This window comes from Numenius arquata, chromosome 5 (assembly GCF_964106895.1).
Source record: "Numenius arquata chromosome 5, bNumArq3.hap1.1, whole genome shotgun sequence".
NCBI lineage: Eukaryota > Metazoa > Chordata > Aves > Charadriiformes > Scolopacidae > Numenius > Numenius arquata.
Genome location: NC_133580.1, coordinates 65,012,652 through 65,032,659, shown reverse-complemented (window position 1 = coordinate 65,032,659; position 20,008 = coordinate 65,012,652). Strand labels below are relative to the sequence as shown.

The window sequence follows — 20,008 nt, the reverse complement described above, 5'->3', positions numbered from 1 at the left end:
CAATGAAAACATTAGGATTCGCTTTTTTTTTTTTTTCCTCTCCTCATTTCCAGAGCTTTTTAGGTATTATAAAGTAACTTCCACTGAATAAGGCAGTAGGTCAGGAAGGCTGTTCTACAAATGCATTGTTTGTTTGGTTTTTAATTAAGTTTGAATTGATCATCACTCCTTTCGTCCCTCTCTTCGTGGGACTACATCAGGATTTCTTTTGTTTGCTACTGATAGCGTGGGATGAAGATACTGCATAGTAGATCCTCTGTAAGCAAATCTGCCATCAGCTTTTCGACTGATCATAGATTTTCTAGGGACTCTGTCAAGCTTGTTCGACTCCATTCCTTGATGAGTGATATATCGATGGCCGCTTTGAACCTAACAAAATGTTCACTCTGTCCTCAGTGCATTGTCCAAGGTGGTTTTCAAGAGCCTGACTGTCCTATGCTGTATCTCTGCTAACGTGGGTTGATCCGCTACTATAAGGCCGTGTTGTTGGTGCCTGTTTTCTCAACGCAAGCTACGGCTGGTGCCCTTCTTCCACCTCTGTCTTCATCAGCCATCGCAATGGTGTTTTCATAAACCTCCATAGTTTTTAGCTGCTTGTCTTTGGCACCCTCCTCCTCTGCTTTGACTTTGCAGCACTTGCAGAAGCCGCAGCAGTGCTTCCCACAAAAGGCAAGCGAAGACATAATTATATTGTCCCAGGGCTCTAGGGAGTGCATCCAGACGGGGAGGAAATCCCAGTTTTGGAGCTTCTCAGGCAGTGAATGCGGTCGCCTCTTCTGCATAATGTTAATGACAATCACAGCAATAAAAAGAGCAAACAGTGGAAGGCAAACACCCAAAAGGACTGGCCAGCCTGCCAGGGACAGCCCAAATACAAACAAAGGCAAAAGAAAGAAGCAGACGAGAAGATAAAATATAGCAAACCATCTGTACTGGGCTGTTATGTTTCCCAAGGTCTTGGCCATGCGGATTGGCAGCCGGGTAAAAGGCAGCGGGTAAAACAGAATAATCCCAGAGATATTGAAGAAAAAGTGGCACAGGGCAATCTGAAAGCAAAAACATTTGAGAAGTTCATTAACCAAAAGACCTTTAAATCCTCCTACCCCCAGGACAATAAATTCCAGCAGTACTAAGGCTCTTCCTTTTCTTCCCACTGTTTTTTCCTGTCTTTCAGGCTATTTCACGGCAAGGGCTTTCCTAGCATGAAGCAAGGACTCGGCAATACCTCACACACTGTAAAGATCACTGCCTACAAAGAGGGGACAGCATTTGGACACAAGGCAAACCTAGAAGGGTTGACACGCCTCCCCGCAGATGGAGAAGTCTGAAAATGCAGATTTCTACTGCAAGAAATGGAGCCCATCAGAAATAAAGACAACAAACCAAGCAGCTGTCGGGAAACAGTCCTGTTGTTAGTAAGGCATGAGAACTACATCAGAACGGTTCATTATTGGGTTCTGCATGCATAAGTTTTCAATTAAAAGATGGGAAGTGTAAATTAGATATTGCATGCAGGCTATTGAGAAATTGCTAATGGTACAAATTCGGATTTTCCAAAAATTAGCTAAGAGTTTATAGGACACTGAGGAGACTCCTGGAATGTGACTTCGCCTAGATCTTTTATAATAATTTGATTCACATACTTCAAAATTGTTTTTAAAAAATGAGTGTGAAGAGACACCTACTTGCTAAAGATTTCAGAAGTTGTTTAGACAAAATAAGCATATACTGAACAAAACATTACGTTCCCTGCTCACTTTGTCTTATTCTCATTCTATAACTGTTATCAACCTAAAGTAAACATGAAAGTACAGGGTTTTATTTCTAAAGTACATTACAAAAACAGCAAGCTATCATGAAATCTGAGCTTGGTCAAGATACTATCTTCTCATGATTACATCTGTTCTATCTTGCCTGAGGACAATAAAATGACTTCTGTAATTTTCTTAATTTATTGTGGCTAGTGAAAAAAACGTTCATCCTATTCACAAAGAAAACTTCATTATCTTTTCACCCTTTGATGTAGAGGGTTCGTTCAAATGTTATCTTCTGCCTGGAATGTTCTTTACTGGGTGGTAAATGGGAGCCCAAAGCCAGGCTGCCTACTTTTCAAATAGTCTGAGGCAAGAAGGAATTCAATAAAACCCACTTAGATTAGATTTACAATAAGAAAATAGATGCCACGATGCTCACTGCAGCCTCAGGTAGGTAGACAGCTTGGGTAGTACAGCCTCCACTTAGGCTACAGGAGTCCCTGTACATCCAGAGGAGGGAACTTACACAAATTAGTAACCCTAATTAGTAGCAGACTACCTAAGAAGGTTGTCAGAGATGTGGGCACTGAATTCCAAGCTGCACAAGTCCCATGCTCCACCCTGTCTCGGTTCAGAATTAATTCAGTCAGATCAAGCCCAACGAAAGCAAGATTTTACTATATATTGACATTCTGTATATGTTTAATACAAGCTTTTTGCTCTAGTAGTTGAAATGAATGAGCTGTCACTAATAGCACACACAAAATCAGGCGCAAGACCCATGGCATAGTTGCATCAGAGCCGATTTGATCAGGTTTTTCTTCAGAAAAGTTGCAACTTCTAAATGAAGTCAAGGAAGCATTGGTTTCTACTGACCTGTAATGAGTATTTTAATGTACTCCCGGGACTTGCTAAAGCCGCGAGTATAGCTGTTGTGGTTGTGCCAATGTTGGCTCCTAAGGTGAGGGGATAAGAGCGCTCGATGCTTATAACACCAATGCCTAGGAGAAAAGAAACAGGATTGAGTGGTTTCAGAGTGATGGAGAAGATAAAACTTGGGGATAAAGAATACTGTATGGACAACTTACCAACAAGGGGTGTAATAGCAGACGTGAAAACAGAACTACTTTGGACGACGAAGGTCATACCAGCCCCTGCCAGCATAGCCAGGTACCCAGCCAGCCAGGTAAAAGGAAATGGGAAATCTAAAAAAAAGAGAGGGAGAACATTGTCTTTAGGAAAACAGAACAGTCTATGGAACAGTAACACAGCAGTCAAAAGACTATTAAGCATTTCAATTGCAGATATATTGTTTGCATATTGTTTCTTACACAATGATTTTGAGTCAGAGTCGGTTCTACTGCTTCAATTTACCCTGTTCGCCATACTCCTTCTCCAGCCTACCGCACTGGAAATACTACTACACTTTGAAATGGGTACTAGACAAGGTAGTCATTTGTCCTGACCAGGGATAACATTTATGTTGTAATACAATTAGGTGCGAGAAATGTTTCTACAAAGGTCAACACAACACCTTCTAGGTGTCTTGAGCGCCGTGGTTTTGGCAACCAGGCACCCACTGCATGAATCGGATCTTCAGAAAGCTCTGAAGAACATCCTCAGAAAATCAGGTTGGTTGTTCTAACCAGTTTCAAGCAGAGCATCTCCTAAAAATTCACTTGTTAATGCTTGCAAAGAAAAGCTAATCACACTGATTAGAGAAACTTAGGCACAATGGTCCCCTGTAGTCTGCCGATTTACGAGTGAGACAAGGAGTCAGGATTTAATCAGTTGGGAATACACAGAGGAAGACAGAGAAGATCACAAATGAGCAGTAACTGGCAGCTGATTACTTTCTGCCCCTCGTTTTTGATTCAGACAATGCTTTTTGCCCAGGAGAAGAGAAGATAACATGGGGACCACTTTGTTGCCTCCCCCATTTTATAGAATGGTTCAGGTTGGAAGGGACCTTAAAGATCACCAACTTCCAACCCCCTGCCCTGGGCAGGGACACCTCCCACTAGAGCAGGTTGCTCAAAGCCCCATCCAGCCTGGCCTTGAACCCCTCCAGGGATGGGGCATCCACAGCTTCTCTGGGCAACCTGTTCCAGTGTCTCACCACCCTCACAGGAAAGAATTTCTTCAGCCCTCTCTTCAACCACAACCAGACACATGCTGGGACTGTTTTTCCCTGCAACAGGCTGTAACCTCTCCATTCAAGGGAGGATGAAGACAAAGCAGCAAAGTGAAAAACAAAACAAAACAAAACAAATACACTTGCACACAATGGAACCAGGCTGAAAAAACAGCTGGAGAACACAAGGAAGGACAAAAAGCGCCACTACTAAGGGTTGCCTTATCTTACTGAAGAGAGGGTTAAGGAGTGGAACAGGGCAAGCAAAGGAAATTAGATCTTTAATCACTACAAATTTTTTTTTTTTTTCCAACTAACTTTAGAAGAAACATGCAGGCCCTGTGCCAGAGCCAGCAATCACAGTCTCAGCACTTCAGCGCTATCTTTTCAGGATGGGAACGTTACATTTCTAACAGCTAATGATTATACATCAAGAAACAGAGCCTGGACTTTGGTCTCTGTTGCTGTTAATCTGCTGCAGATCACAAGCAAGCAGTTTGCTAATAGATTTCTTAAAAGAAAGAAAATAACATGTTGAGGAGGAAAAATGTTGGGGTGGGAGCGATTTTGGCTTAATACAGTTTTCTTTAAACTGTTCTATAATATCTGCCAGAAAAGGGGATATCAATAAATGTGCTCGGTGTCCTTGTCATTCCTAAAAACAATCTTCAGGAAAAGCAGATAATTACCGGTGTTGATTGTCTTCTTGATAACACTCGCCACTTGTCCTTTAAGCACAGAGTTTAACAGCTTAACGATCATCACCAAACAGGAGCACAGAACAAGCAGGGACAAAGCCAGAAGGATGAGACCGATGCCAAGATCGGGAAGGTCTGAATCTGCAAAGAGATGCCGGCCTGAAAAAGAAAAGGGCAAACGAATTGGCCTCGCTACATTTTTGCTCCTGATCCCAAGCCCAGCTCTGGTTTTCATGCATGCCCCTAAGAAAATGGGACCAAAGCACCCACAGCTTGAGGGGGTGATGCATCAAGTGAAAAAGCCACCTCTCTTGCTCCACAAAAGCCATGTCTGAGGGAGGGTAAGGGGAGCTCTTGTATGGGAATGCTTATAAAATACACATGGGGAACCCCTGCGGGGCAGGCAGGAGCTGGGTGACCCTGTGCAAGTGGGGTCAATACAAAAGCATGAGGAAATTTTGGGGTGCTCCGAGCCAGACTGTGGGTCAGCTCTTCCCAGAGGTGGCTGAGAAGGGCTGCTGAAAATCCTGAGGGGCATGCATAGGGATGGAGATATCCAAGCAGCCATGGCAGCAAAGTAACTATAGATCCAAGTCACCTGAACGGTGAAGGTGACATGATACTGAAGACCTGACTTACTGATATCGGGGAGCATGGAAAGGGATCCACCTGCAGCTAGATATCATGATGATGCTGGTAACTCCAGCTGTATAGCTAGAACAGAGCTCAGGCTGCTCTGACTGGGTCCATATACAGGAGAGTACCTCTTGATATACCCCTGAGATGGTCTGTTAACACCCTTAGAAAGCTATGTACATTTGTAAAGATACTACCGGAGGAGAAATAGTTCTACTACTTACATTTACTGATATAATTTGTTTCAGTTACATTCTTGAGGGTCCATGTCGTATTTCCTTCAGTCCAGCAAAAGTCAGGAGATGTGCAGTTTTCTGAAGGTGGAATTGTGACATTTTGCAGCGTCTAAAGGTTGCCGGACAAAGCAGACACCTTGGTCACCTACAACCCTTCAATAAGCACTCATGCAAAGTTCCAGGTCTTTACTGCAACTAAGCATTCATCAACTAAAGGTGGATTTGTAAAACTGGCACCACATTAACCGCAAGGCAAAATTTCTTGCATTTTTAAAATAAATGGTTGTGCTGTTGCTATTACTCAAGTCAATCAATGCAACACTTAAAGATTAAAATATCCCCCAAACCTTCTTCATTGTAAGAACCATAGCACCAAGTCATCAGTAGCTCAGGACCTTCACTACTGATGCCAGGGTTTGTGGGAAGATGTTCATGTCTGGCTGCAGCTGGGGGGCAGTGACATTCGTTTTCCACAGCTTCCTTGGGTCGAAGAAAGACCTCTTTACTGTTGTCTTAACTGCAATTAATGGCCTGGTGAGGACTGCACAGGACTGGGACTCGGAATACTACCCTACTCGTGCAGACTCTGCTGCTGGGTGAGCCCAAGCTGCTCGTGCTGCCCTTCCATTCCTCCATCTTCCTACCTGTAGAAACAGAGCTGCAGCTACTGCTTCTCTTTCTCAAGCTCGAATGTTATCTGAGAGCTAATTACAATCACTATGATTAGCATTACTCCGCTGAACCTGGATTTCCATTTATGCCGCAATAAAACCTTGTTTATAAGAGCTTTCAGCCCAGATGTACTGCATCCTGACACTAGGTCCAGAAGTCCTCAGGCAGATTAAGGAAGAGTTTGCTGACTGAACCGTACTTCCCCACAACAGGGGTTACCAGCCAAAGGGACTCTGAACCACACTGCTGCCCAGGAGGCAGCTTTAGGACGCAATCGAGTGATTCTCTTTTGCAGAAATGGGGAAAGTGGTCACATTTTCTTGCTGGGCACTGCCTGCGGACACCCACATTCGCAATTCCCCTCCAGGGAGATCCATCCAGTGCCCCTCACATCTCCAGGGAGAGCCTGGTCTCCAGCCTGCCCTGACACATCAGCCTCTAGAAACACAACGCAATGTTGTTTCTTGCCATCCTGAATGTTTTTTCAGACAGCCGAGTTTCCGAGCAGCTGCGTTAGATCAAAATATTTATCCTTACATTTCGCTTTAAACATATGGGCTCTGCATGCATTTATCCCTGCCATACGTCTGTTTAATCATTTTTGGCAGAAACAAGTTTAACCCACGAGGAATGTGAATCATTTAAAAGATCTTCCTCTTCCCCCACCAAGTTCAAGTCGAGCTTGTAGGAGTTCCAAGTGTTTTTGCAATATGACCGTATGCTTGGGCAGTAGTTAGACAGCCAAAATATAGACAAACACAGTAAAAAAATGTGTATATGGAAATGTAACCCTCAGCCTACAATTTCCCTGTAGTTCCTTGTCTTCTGGCCATTGAGGCCATCATTCCATAGGATCTGGGCTCCTCTAAAAACCCAAGTGCTTAATTTTAACCTCCACTATGTGTCCTTAAGTATCTTCTGCCTCGGGACTTCAGGAATTACCTTATATACCAACAGGTAGAAGAGTCTCGTTAGAATAGTCATCTCGGAGATCCAAGGGATATTTAATGCTCCACTTGTTAGTTAGATGAACAACACAAAGCAAACACTCAGCTCCACAGTCTACCAAAATACTCATTTGGTGTCAATTTGGGCAACAGACTCCTTCCAGCTGCAGTGTTGTTTGGGTGGAGAACAATGGGATTTGGCCCCATAGAGACTTTCTCTGAGGGCAGTTTTCCAAGAGAGCTGCAAATAACCAGCTGCCACCGGGCCACACTAACACACGGAAGACTAAAGCTGGTTAGATCAATAGATAAATGGTCAGAAAAAAGGTATTTTCTTTGGCCGATATTGCATATTTTTTCCACCTTCAGGGAGTCGGTAGGAGTCTCAGGGTTTAAAGGCATTTGGATATGAAAGGCATGGCTCCAAACCACCAGTTCTGATAAGCAAGGGCCTGCATAGTACCAAAAGCAACCAGGTCAAGCCCACCCCTTGTATGACATCCTTGCTTTAAGTGGAGTAAACCTACATTAAATTGTTTTCATTCTTTTTCTGCTGAAAAAAAAAAAATACTTATTTAAAACTCTAATTTCACAATCCCATGATAAGGATCATCAGCAAGAGATCAGCAATATATTTCCTGAGGAGCCTGACGATGAATTTATCGTAATACTCACCACGTTGGTTTCAGTTACACACCAAATCTTTACCAGGCTTTTGTTTTTCGCTGATTCATCGTTTGTAGCAATCGCATTTATGACTGATTTATCAAGCTTAAAAAAAAAAAAAAAAAGAGAAAGAGAAAGAGAGAAGTAAAAAAAATAGTATTATTCCAACTTGTCTCACACACTTCTGCCCAGCTTTACTCAAATAACTCCCTTTGGAAGCTCAACCACGTAAAGCCTGCATGACCATCTCTAATGCTGGAGCTGCTTCCCCACAAGGAGAAGGGGGTTTACTCCCAGAAAAAGAATAAAAAGAAAACTCCATCTACTAATGAGATTTACCCCGAGGACAGAGAGAAGTGAGTGGGAGCCCCCCTCCCATATTCAGAGCATTTTGAGTGAAGCAAGGAAGCAGCTTCCTTGAAGAGAGCAAGAGCTTACCTCAATGATGAGCTTTGTGAAGGGGTCTGTGATAACTTTTAGTAGCTCAGGGGCATCCTCACCACTTTCAAGATGAAAAGACTCAACTATAACGTTGGTGAGATGGTAAAGATAGCCAGAAATAACTTCAATGGGCAACAGGGCAAACACAGCGAGCCAGTTAAAGAAATCATGGATGGTTGCCCCGGCAAAGGCCCTGCAAGAAGAAATTTAAAAACAGAGCTGCTTTTAATTAAACAACGTGTGCATAGCATCAATTAAATATGAAATCATAGAGGTGAGGGTGAAGCCTGTTTCAAGATGGGAATCATTTCATTTCTGGGGTCACAGGAGAAGTCTGCTTTGCTATAGAGATCTAAGCCACCCCCACACTGTTGACTGGGTGAAAGAGTCAGCCAAGGGAGTGAAACGAGTGAGTGAAAGACAAATGAGAAAAGGCAAAAGTGATCCTTAACGCTTCTTCAGCCAAGAGTACTTGTCTGAAGAAAGAAGTGTCTGTACAGCCTCCGTTTGTTTTGCTTCTCACTCATTCTTGGTACATTTTTAATCCTCAGCCCGGTGTTGCCTCTGGGACCTGTTCTCCTTGACTTATGGAGGAAGATGGCTCTTTGAAGCCCTCTCATATGTTCTTGCAAACCGTTGGTGTACAGCTCCCTTCCAGCTTCTCCTCCACAGCCTGGGGACCCACAGCTCTTCCCTCAAAGGCACTCTTTCCCACCTTCTTAATAGCTGCTTGTGGTCCTCCTAGTTACCCGCAACCTGCCTGCATTTGTTTTACAATATAGCTCCTTAAATTAAACGTTGTGAAGGAAGAAAATGCGGAGGAAAAAATCCTTGAAATGTTAATCCTGTAATTTATGTTCCCACTGCCAAACTGCTTGAGGGGAAATCAGGGGGAACATTCAAAGTAGGCGAACAAAATTGATAGTGCTACCACCTTCAGTTTACAGACTGAAGTGATTGTTAATTAATGTTTAAAAACAACTTCTTTCTCATTATTATTTAAATTCTTTTCCTGACCAGATACTAATAGGCTACTTTGGTGTTGGAATTTAAGTGACAGAGAGTAGCACAACCAAAGATTCAGGACAGTAAATCTTGGAGAAATATGTTTGAGTTGGGTGTATTTCATACGTCTGGCATGCCATAAATGACAAGGTACCAAAGTCTGATATCCCTCCCAAGTTTACTCCCCATCTCAGGAAACTGTGAGCTCTCTTGGTAAGAAGTGGCAGTCTAAAAGTTGTCACTGTATATATTTGACAACCAGAACACTTCGCTTCTCTACAGTTACCAGCTCTTTCTTATTGTAGACTTAAAAAACCTTCAACATCAAAGTCTCTTTTAAGGAGAGTAGACCAAAATACCATCATGTTAACTTCTTGTACAGGCCACCCATAATTAAGAGATAATCAAAGGTGAGTGGTATAGTGGGAGCAGTTCAAAATTTGCCCTTGTGCAAGATCCAATTAAAAATGGTGGATTCTTACAAAAACACAAAACTTTTAAAGGAACCTAATATGGTGGAAGAAAGAGACCTGGGGGTTCTAATTGACAAGCAGCTGAATATGAGCCGGCAGTGTGCCCAGGTGGCCAAGAAAGCCAATGGCATCCTGGCTTGTATTAGAAATAGAGTGACCAGCAGAAGTAGGGAGGTGATTGTCCCCCTGTACTCAGCACTGGTGAGGCCACACCTCGAGTATTGTGTCCAGTTTTGGGCACCTCAATACAAGAGAGATATCGAGGTGCTGGAGCGAGTGCAGAGGAGGGCAACGAAGCTGGTGAAGGGCCTGGAGAATAAATCATATGAAGAGCGGTTGAAGGAGCTGGGACTGCTTAGTATGAGGAATAGGAGGCTGAGGGGAGACCTCATCACTCTCTACAACTACTTGAAAGGACACTGTAGAGAGGTTGGTGCTGGTCTCTTCGCACAGGTAACTAATGACAGAACGAGAGGGAATGGCTTCAAGCTCCAGCAGGGTAGGTTTAGACCGAACATTAGGAAAGAATTTTTCACAGAAAGAGTGGTCGGGCATTGGAATAGGCTGCCCAGGGAGGTGGTTGAGTCACCATCCCTGGATGTGTTTAAGAGACGTTTAGATGTGGTGTTGGGGGATATGATATAGGGGAGAACTTTGTAGTGTAGGGTGGATGGTTGGACTCAATGATCCCAAGGGTCTCTTCCAACCTGGACGATTCTATGAATCTATGATTTTCTTCAAGTATATTAAGCCATATATCTAGACAGCATTATATGGCCATGTTCGTGACTTCCCCAACTAGACATGCAAATTTTGGTCAATAGAAAGGTTGAATGGCTGTAGTAGTGATAGGAAATATAGAAGATAACTTACAAAGAAAGAAGAAAAGCAGGTTCTCAGATCTAGTGTTTAAGTACGATACCTTCTAAATTCATTCCTGTCCCCAGCTTGCATGAGTGCCACAATCGTGTTTGTGACTGAGGTGCCAATGTTTGCCCCCATTATGATGGGAATAGCTGATCGGACAGTCAGCACTAGAAAGCAGAAAAGGAAGGACTGAATGAAAAAAAATCAGACCATCAGCAAAGTCTCTGCTTCAATGAAAATTAACTATTAATGTCACTGGAAGCGTGACTTCCCTTGGTGTCGCAGGGATTAGGTGCTCTAATCAATGTTTGCGTTAATCAAGCCCCCTGGGAACATGGTGCTCCCATAGTCCCATGATCCCCACCGAAACTGCAGCCCATGGTTACCCCTTTCCACCACTTGTTAGAGGGACAGAGTAACATGAATCTCTTCTTTCCCAGGCATTTTCCTGCTTACTGCAGAATTTTGAAATAATGCCATGGAAACAAATGAAGTTCAGTAACTGGCTGACGTGAGAAAAGCATGGAGATACTTCCAAAATTAATGCATTCAATGCCAAGGCTTCCAGTGATTTTCATTGAGTTATGGACTTATCATTACTACTACTACTATTACTACTTTTTATTGTTATTACTTACAAAGTTTTATTTTATATCAGGGCAACAGCTGTGAGAATCTTTTCCTGCAGTCTCTACTCTCACACTCAAAGCTTCTACAGCTTCAACACAGGTGGGAATATTTTCACCCCAGAGCAAGATTTATGAGTCATCTGTACAAAGACACTCTAAGCAGACTTACGTGTGGAGGACACCATGCTGACCACAATGGATGAAGAAGTGCTGGAGCTCTGGACCATAACGGTCACCAGAACTCCAATCACCAACCCCGCAACAGGATTAGACAACACGGAATCATCTTGAAAAATGTCCCCTGCTGCTTTACCTACAAAAAACATATTCTCAGAGTGAGGGAAGTGCAAGGTAAAGTCCACAGGAATTATCAGACGGTTTAATTAAAGATCATTCAACCATTTAAATGATACATATACCATGCTTGCCAGTCAAAATATGTACAACGTAATGTAGCCCAGGGATCCAAATTCAGGTCCTCAACTCTCAGCTTCTCAGTTATCAGAGGATACTTCATATTCTCTCATTTCAGAGACTGAACAAGCTCTACTGAACTCTGCAGAGAATCATATAAAACCCCAGCCATCAGAGGAAAGACTGTAGGACACAAACCCCACAGATGTATAGATTTAAATGCCTTGATATTTTTGGTTACTGCATCAAGGAAAACTATTTTAATAATCTTGGGTAATTCTGTTCCTGTAGCTTTCTGTGTTGCCAAAAATCCGAAATACTTCCACAGAAGCTCACAGATTTCTCTGATAACCGCTTCTGAATCCATCAGCAGGATCCAGCCCTTGAAGACAGGTAAATGTAAAAAATACATTTCAATAGTTTTCATCTTTGAAGGACTTGGGGGACATTTCAGCACTGGATGCTTTGATCAAGAGCACAATTTTCATATTTCACCTTGCTGAAATGTCTTTCACATGGGGCAGATTTATGCACAGATGTATTTGTGTAAAGTGTCACTAAAGTAACAGGAACCTACTAAGAAATCGGGGCCAATAATCCCTACATCAACAGCTCTTTGGAATTTGAGAAACAAAGGCCCTTTCAAACAAATGAAGGTCAGTCTTCAATCAGAGCTACTTCCTTCTGAATCTATATCTCAACACATAAATCTATGGAGAATGTTCGTGAAGAGTGATGCTTGTAATTTAATCACCATTATTAAATTTACTGCCTCATTCATAGTTTATTCTTGATATTTTAGACATTTTCATACCTCCTACCAGTTGGAAAGCAGAGCTCAGTACATCCAGAGAGCATACAAACATGTAGAGCAGTCCAAGTAGCATAATAAACTTCCCTATCCCGTAGAGTACACGAATGATTTTTCCTTTTCTATCCAGTTCTGCAAAACAAACACATTATGCATAAAAGACTTGCTTGATGTATCTGGTGTTCTCTCTGGAACTGTCTAGGACACAAGCTACAAGAGACTATGTAGTCAAAGACAACGTTGTGACCCCAGCGTGTGATTAAACCCAAAAGAATGTTCTTCTTAATCAAATTTTAACTGCAGAAGCAGGTGGGGTTTTTGCCTAGTTGTACCGTGTAAAAGCTTGTGGTGTATGACAAAAGCCTTATGAAATCTGAGATTGATCCTCAGTTTTACACAGTCATACTACTGAGTGACAAATAGGAGCCTGGATATAAAACCATATTAGTTTTGGATTGTTTTCCATATATCTCCTTGTGTTTTAAGGAGGGTAAGCAGCGTGATTTCCATATTCTTCTTAACTGACTAAATGTAATATCTTCATTCATTGTTGGGGAAGGTGAGACAGAGTGTAAATCCTACATCTGAAAACTCCTCAAATCTTAAATTCAGTTCTGCAGCAAATACCATTTCAGAAAAATAACCAAGACAAAGAGAGCAGAAGCCATGAGAAAAAAATAAATGCAGGTAACTTATTTACTGAGAAATGGCTACCTGACCACTTGACCCCAGTGTCCTGCAGTTCCGGCAGAGCCCATGGGTCCTCTTCTTCTTGCCTTGTCTCATCTATCAAGGCTACTGTGGAAAATGCAGGTTGAATTTCCCCTTTATTTCCAAGTGAAGCCACGTTGCCTGATGAAATAGAACATTAAAAAAATGGTTTAGTTACTTTTCACCTTCTCCAAGGAACCCCAAAACTCATATATCTCTGTAACTCACAGGCGAGCACACATTACCTTTGTGATTTTCTCCTTCTTTCCCAGCCATATTCTGGTTCTGTTTGGAGGAGTCCCCAATATAGTTATTGGTTTCAGGCTTTTCCACTTCAGGCCAGGGAGCCATGATCTGTGAATAACAAAGTAGTGCTGATTAAAATACCTGTGCAGTCAAAATATTCAACTTACAGCAGGGTATGTGAGAAATACGATTAAGTAAGAGTAAAAGAGATGGTAATGGAATAGAAGCAATTCATCCTTGAACACAGCTTTTTAGTAATCTTTATGAATTATTCCTTTATTAATTTCTCAATCATTTTTTAAATCACAGTTTATTTATTTGTGCAATTTACACAATTAAAAAAAATATTTCCATCTTGTGCCTGTATTTTTGTTCACTTTTAACTGTCACAAAAGCAAAGATTCCTCTGCTTTCCAAACCATAGGCATTTCTTTTCTTTAATTCATTTTATCTCCTTTCAGGGAGGAGGGCTGGTTTACTTTCTTCTGCCTTCTGGATTTAACTGACTGCTTTTACCAAACTGGTAATTCAGTATACAGACCGTAGCAAAGAAAGTTCTTCCCTAAAGCACTGCCTAGTTTGGGTCACATATGCTAAACACATGTTGCCTTTAATGGTTCATTCCCGTGGAAGCATGGAGGATACACCATTCCTGTGGAAGCATGGAGGATACAGAATCACAGAATGATTAGAGTTGGAAGGGACCTTAAAGACCATCGAGTTCCAACCCCCCTGCCATGGGCAGGGACACCTCCCACTAGACCAGGTTGCTCCAAGCCCCATCCAGCCTGGCCTTGAACACCTCCAGGGATGGGGCAGCCACAGCTTCTCTGGGCAACCTGTTCCAGTGTCTCACCACCCTCATCATTCCCATGGAAACATGGAGGGGAACGTGATCCTGGACAAGGTGGAGGAAAACCTCAGAGTTTTGAGCTCCAGACAGACGCTTGCTGAACAACTGGAGAAGAGCGTAATTAGACAGTGGTGGCCGTTGGCAGGTCTATATGTGCCTGTAACTCACAGCTGATGCTGCAAGGAAAGCTGAGATAGTGGCAGCAAGGTCAGGCTCACCCATCCCATGTAGGCTCTCTCTCCGAACCTCTTCCTTCCTGACCCCATTTGAGCACATTTGACATGTATTGTAATATTAACAAATAATAACTTAAATAAATAAGGCATCACATGGCCAAGTCCTGCCAACACAAGAACAAGCACATGTGACAGACCCAGCCCAGGCACAAGAGAAGGAGGCGGCTGTTCCTTGAATCAAAACTTGATATCATAGAATCATAGAATGGTTTGGGTTGGAAGGAACCTTAAAGATCATAAATTTCCAACCTTCCTGCCATGGGCAGGGACACCTCCCACTAGACCAGGTTGCTCAAAGCCCCATCCAGCCTGGTCTTGAAGAGTCCTACTTACTTACTTCACCAATATTGGAAGCCAAAGGGAGGGACGTGAAAGAGGGAGAAGGTGACCATGGGGAGCCGATGCAACATATGATAATACTTTCTACTTTCCCAGGCTTGTAAGACTGTTGGTTTGCTCAGCCAGCATGACCGAAAACTCGGTGGAAAGGATGGGAGAAGCGAATCCTACCCAGAAAAGCCTCCCAGAAAAGCCTCACCTTCGGGTCTGTCTCTTCCACCCTTCTCTGCCACAGGAGTCGGTCAGTGCTGTGGACAAAGCTGCCCCACGGCCACCACGTCTGGCACCCACGGGGCTGAAACACCCGTGATCAAATTGGCCTGCAATGCTCCTCATAAACAGGGCACCCGCCCCAGCCTACAAAAGTCGGTGTCAGAGCTGGTATCATCCTCCCGTAAACAAGGTTCACCTGCATTTAGCAGACACTCTAAGGGAGTATAATTAGTCATTCATTTTATCATAATCCTTTATGGTGAAAATGTTTTGTCTCTGCCCACGTCAATAAGCCACACATTCCCCTCCTTTAGCTGGGAAGGAAATGTCACGGACAAAATCATTCATGTGACAGGGGAGGGTATTGTTTTCTGGCACTCCACAAAGGAAAGAGTATCTCCCCTTCCACATTAGCAGGAAAAATTATTCTACAATCCTATTAGCAAAAGCTATGCTTTTACACATTCTTTATCCGTAGCGTAAGATCCAGAGCGGCTCCCAAGATACACAAAGAAAGATCTCAGAACAGATGGAAGAAAATCACTCTTGCTTGTTTCAACAAGGGTTTCCATTTGCTTGGAGCAAATTGTCATATTTTCACCCATGCCAGGGCAACCTCCAGGCCCCACCCATGCCAGAACACCCCCGTCTTGTTAAACGAGTTTCATTTATACACATTCAGCATTTAAAGAGCTCTAAAAAAAAAACAACTGCTCAGCACAAGTGCTTCTTAAGTGAAATGCAACAGTGAAAAATGCGTTGGAAATTTGGATGTGAAGTTGCATGGAGAACATATTCCCACCAAGGAGAGACACAGAATATGCTGGACACCACCAGCCCTAGAGATGCCATCAGTACTTCTACAGCTCTTCTGTTACGTTCCGTATGGAAATGAAGGATTCAGCCTGCAAGATTACTTTGTGGAAACTGAGCTGATGCATTCACTGGAGAAACTGGAGCTTGAAAACTTCAGCAGAAGCACGAACAGCCTCTATGTCTCCTAAATAAACTCTCCCCATTCAAGAATTCAGCAGGGCATTTTTCCATAATAAGCATCTCCCATGTTCCTGAGGTGCTCAGGATCCCACAGGTACGTCATGTATTATTATTGTTTTTGCTTTCTGTGATTAAATACCATAGAATGAGAGTTGACCACCTCTGTGGAGGAAGTTTTTTTAATAGGTATGTATATAAAGTTATTCATTTGAGCCCTAGTCAACCTCTGATTTGGGAAGGTAGACTTGAATACTGGGGGTCTTTACAGTATTTGCCTTGTGCATTGGGGTTCGCAGAGGTATTAGTAGAGCAGCCCGTTCTGTGTGATTGGTATCAAGGACTGACGAAAGCAGAACCATCGAGATCCTTGAAGCGCTACCAAAGCTGTCAGCTTTCTCCAGATCCCGACTCTTGTTAAGAGGAGCATCTGAGAAGATAGCTTACAGCCACCTGATACTCTCTTTGCTAAGAGTCCTGGCCACAGCTACTTACTGTTAATTAATCGCTGTGCTACAAGGGTAATCTGCATGCTACAGTTTTCCCTTCAAAGAAATTCTCCCTTGGCCCAAACACAGACGTGGACATCTTGAGAAAATACTGAGAGGAAAATGTGGGTGCTGAGCAGGGTGACGAAGGTGACGGCATGGTTCCCCGGCAGCTCACCTGGGAAGGCTGGCTGACGTCAGGCGCGGTGCAAACGACCAACATCATTTGACGCAAGGTGTAAACGACAACGAAAAGAACCCTAATGGTGGGTTATACTTTTGGAAGCCGAAGGCATTAACCAGGCTGCGGAGGAACAGCGTTAGAGAACGGGCGGAGGATGGGCCGGTGACGAGGCGCACCCCAACGAGGAGCTGCCTTCAGCTGGACGCACCGGTCCAGGTCCAAAGGCAGGATTAGCCACAATTGCTGGACGGGATGCCCGGAGTGACGAGCTCTGCCCATCCCCGTGGCAGCCCGGGTGTCTCAGCGCCGCCTGTCCCCTTCCTGCCTTAGGGCAGCCGTGGAGCTCGCCCCCGGAGAAGCGTTGGCCCTTTGGACATCCAGCCGGCTGGAGCTGCGCTGAAAGGGGAGCTAATTTCCTCCCGAAAGTGGCAGGTCAAAATACGCCATGCATATTGCAAAGGCCTGAAAACTAATGCCTGCCCAAGCTGTAATCCAGCCCGTTTCGATGAACCTGGCGGCAAATCCTCTCACACCACCGCCTGTGCTCCTTTCGCTGTAAGTATAGTCTTTCCTCGCCTTCGGAAAATGCTAACTACGCCTGACATCCTTTCTAGCTCCAAAAGAAACTGAAACCTCCCGCTCCTAAGAGGGAGATAGACGGAAATGGTGGCATTCAGATTCCGAAATCAAACGCAAGAGAGAGAAAGAAAGAGAGAGAGAGAGAAAGCCGAAGCCAAAGTGGGTTCCCATATTTTTTTTTTTTTACCCATATTCACTCCCCCCCTGCAGGCTTTTCAAAGAGTTAAAAGTCTCCGGGGAGTCGTCTGAGCGACACTAGGTGTCGTTGTCTTCTTCAGCGACTCATTGACCTGCAGCAGCATGGCCTGGGCTGCAGGGCTAGACTCCCGGTGCTTCTGGGTTTCAAATCAGAAGCAGCTGTTAAGTCTTTTTATTCGGCTGGACTTAACAGGGAGGGTAGGAGCCACCGCTCGCACGTGCCCGGAGAGCATTGTTTGTACCTCTCCACCCGTGACAGCTCACGGAGAGGCCACGTCGTGCCTGAAATAAGAACTGCCGAGCAGCAAACCTTAAAGAAAAAAATCTCACCTGCAGGGGAGCAGAGCCAGTCAAACCCAGCTGAAATTAAAGTACGGGAGAAAATGGCAGTATTTTCAAAACCAACTGGTAATAACTGCAACAACCACCAACGTGGCCATGCGTGTGCCTACGGGCTGCTTCGGCAGCTCCAGTTCGAGTTTTGGCTTCAGCCAGGCTTCCTCCTCTCTGGCTTGCTCTCCTTCTCCCTCAGCTTTTCTGCAAGCGCACACCACTTCCCTGTCACTCACCACCGTGCTACAGTTTTTACGTTCAAGGATTTATCACCTAATCCGGCATCCGACTGCATGACTTAACTGACGACACCATACTGCATGACTGTATATTAAATATGAATATTTACCAGACGTACTTCCTAGGGGTAAATGCCAAGCTACACAGCAGCGCTTCTTATACCCAGCTGGAAGAAATATTGGGCTTTGCCCCCCCCCCCACCCTACCCCCCCCCCATCTCAGAATCGATCATTTCTGACATAAACGCACATCATGTAGAGACAGGAAAGGGAAGATCCTCGGCCGGCACAAATTCATCCGGAGGCTTTACATCAGCCAAAATTTTTTGCCCCAGAACCTATTGCATGGCAGCCTGGGCGCCCCGGGTGCAACAGAGCGGGCAACGACAAATAAACACCAGCAATGATTCAGCCTCCCTTGGAGCAGGTCCTGCCTTTGTCCTGGCACCAGCTGCTTCCTTGGGGCTTTTTCTCCGAATAAGTCAGCAGGCTTAGCTAGGGAGTAAACTTTCCGACTAATGCAGTGGTAAAGGAAAAAAAAAAAAATAGATATGGGAAAGGTAAAAAAAAAAAAACAAAAACAAAACAGAGCATCGTTCTCACTGTTTATCCCTACGGATCCCTGAGACTTATCGCTCAGAAGTTTGAATCTAGCACACAGCAAAACCAAAAAAAAGAAAACAACCAACCACCCACGTTTAAAACAAACTACTACAGAGAACTTATTTCTAAGCAAGCGCAGAGAGAAAATGAATCCCAAACATTTATTTTTTGGATTCACAACCAAAAGGAGGAGCCAGAGCCAGGAAACATCAGTGAACTACTTGAAATGCCTGCTAGGTATTTAAATAAAACAATTATTTTTTTTAGAATAAAAAAACAACAACAACAACAAAATAATCCCACCAACAAGGAAATACAACAGATCCAGCCCATCCTGAACACAAAACAGGTAGCAAAGAAATGAGAGAGGAAAAAGTAATGACATTAAAAAGACTTACTGATCAAGCAGAAGAGCTGCTAATAAAAGTTACTGAGAAACCAGTGGATTTCTGCCTCCTGCCACATTAGTTGAGCTAACTACGTTAGACTAATGTATTCCTCTTACCTCCGTGGACCAAACCGAATTAGCATAAGAAAATGTTTCCATCGAGAATAGCCTGACACGGCCATGGCTCAGCACACAGACTTCACACACTATCTATGCTAACACACCAACCGACACTATTTCCTTCCAATGTTTCATTAATCACATCCCAGACATTTTTCCAGTATCCAATACCACTGATTACTATGACTTTAAATTCACCTTTCTTTTCAATCCAAATAGTAGTTAAAACAATACTTTCTTAAGCCATAGGCATTTATTTCTGGGTGGTTTTTTTTTTTTTTTTACCCTGACAGCTACTAATATAATGCTTTTTTTGCCTTTATCATACTCTATAAAAATAAATCTAGTTATTTGCAGACAAAATGCAGCCCAGCTTGGGTTCGGAACTACGATTTTTCGTCACTTCCTTAAGACATAAACGCAGTTGAAAGGACGCGAGGTGAAAACGCTAACAAGCGGATGACATTTCACATGCCACACTCCAGTTCCCCACCTTAGCTCCCTGCTGCCATTCCCTGAGCTGCAGAAGCAGAGGGCTGGATTTATCACCTAAGCAAGTTGTTAAGAAAAAAAAAAAAAAAAAAAAAAAAAAGAAAAGAAAACTTGTTCTTAGTTGTTTTTACTTACCGCTTCTTTCTTCCCAGGCAACAGAGCAAACGGGTCGACTGGGCAGCCACTGAGACCTGCAATATATATAGACAGGTGTTGAGCAAAGTTTGCTTTCATCACGGCGCACTAACATTCCTATTTTACAGTCCGGAGGCACTGCCTACCTGCAGCTTAATGATCACAATCAACCTCTTTTTTTAGCAGCAGTGGGCAGCAACCAAGACTGATAAAAGGACGGGCTATTTCACACTTATCACATTCTAAAAAACGTCCCATCAGCATTTAAGTGCACA

General features: G+C 43.5%; 1 protein-coding gene across 1 annotated transcript; it reads right to left on the bottom strand.

Annotated features, from left to right (window-relative positions):
• Positions 1 to 470: 470 nt before the first annotated feature.
• SLC34A2 (solute carrier family 34 member 2) lies at positions 471 to 13,448 on the bottom strand. Its single transcript, XM_074147862.1, has 12 exons — positions 13,340 to 13,448; positions 13,098 to 13,235; positions 12,387 to 12,515; positions 11,328 to 11,471; positions 10,585 to 10,696; positions 8,182 to 8,377; positions 7,753 to 7,848; positions 5,447 to 5,567; positions 4,578 to 4,745; positions 2,843 to 2,959; positions 2,631 to 2,755; positions 471 to 1,046 (listed from the first exon to the last, which is right to left on the bottom strand). The coding sequence occupies exons 1-12, from the start codon at positions 13,443 to 13,445 to the stop codon at positions 471 to 473; spliced, it is 2,028 nt and encodes a 675-aa protein (XP_074003963.1). The 5' UTR covers positions 13,446 to 13,448.
• Positions 13,449 to 20,008: the final 6,560 nt, after the last annotated feature.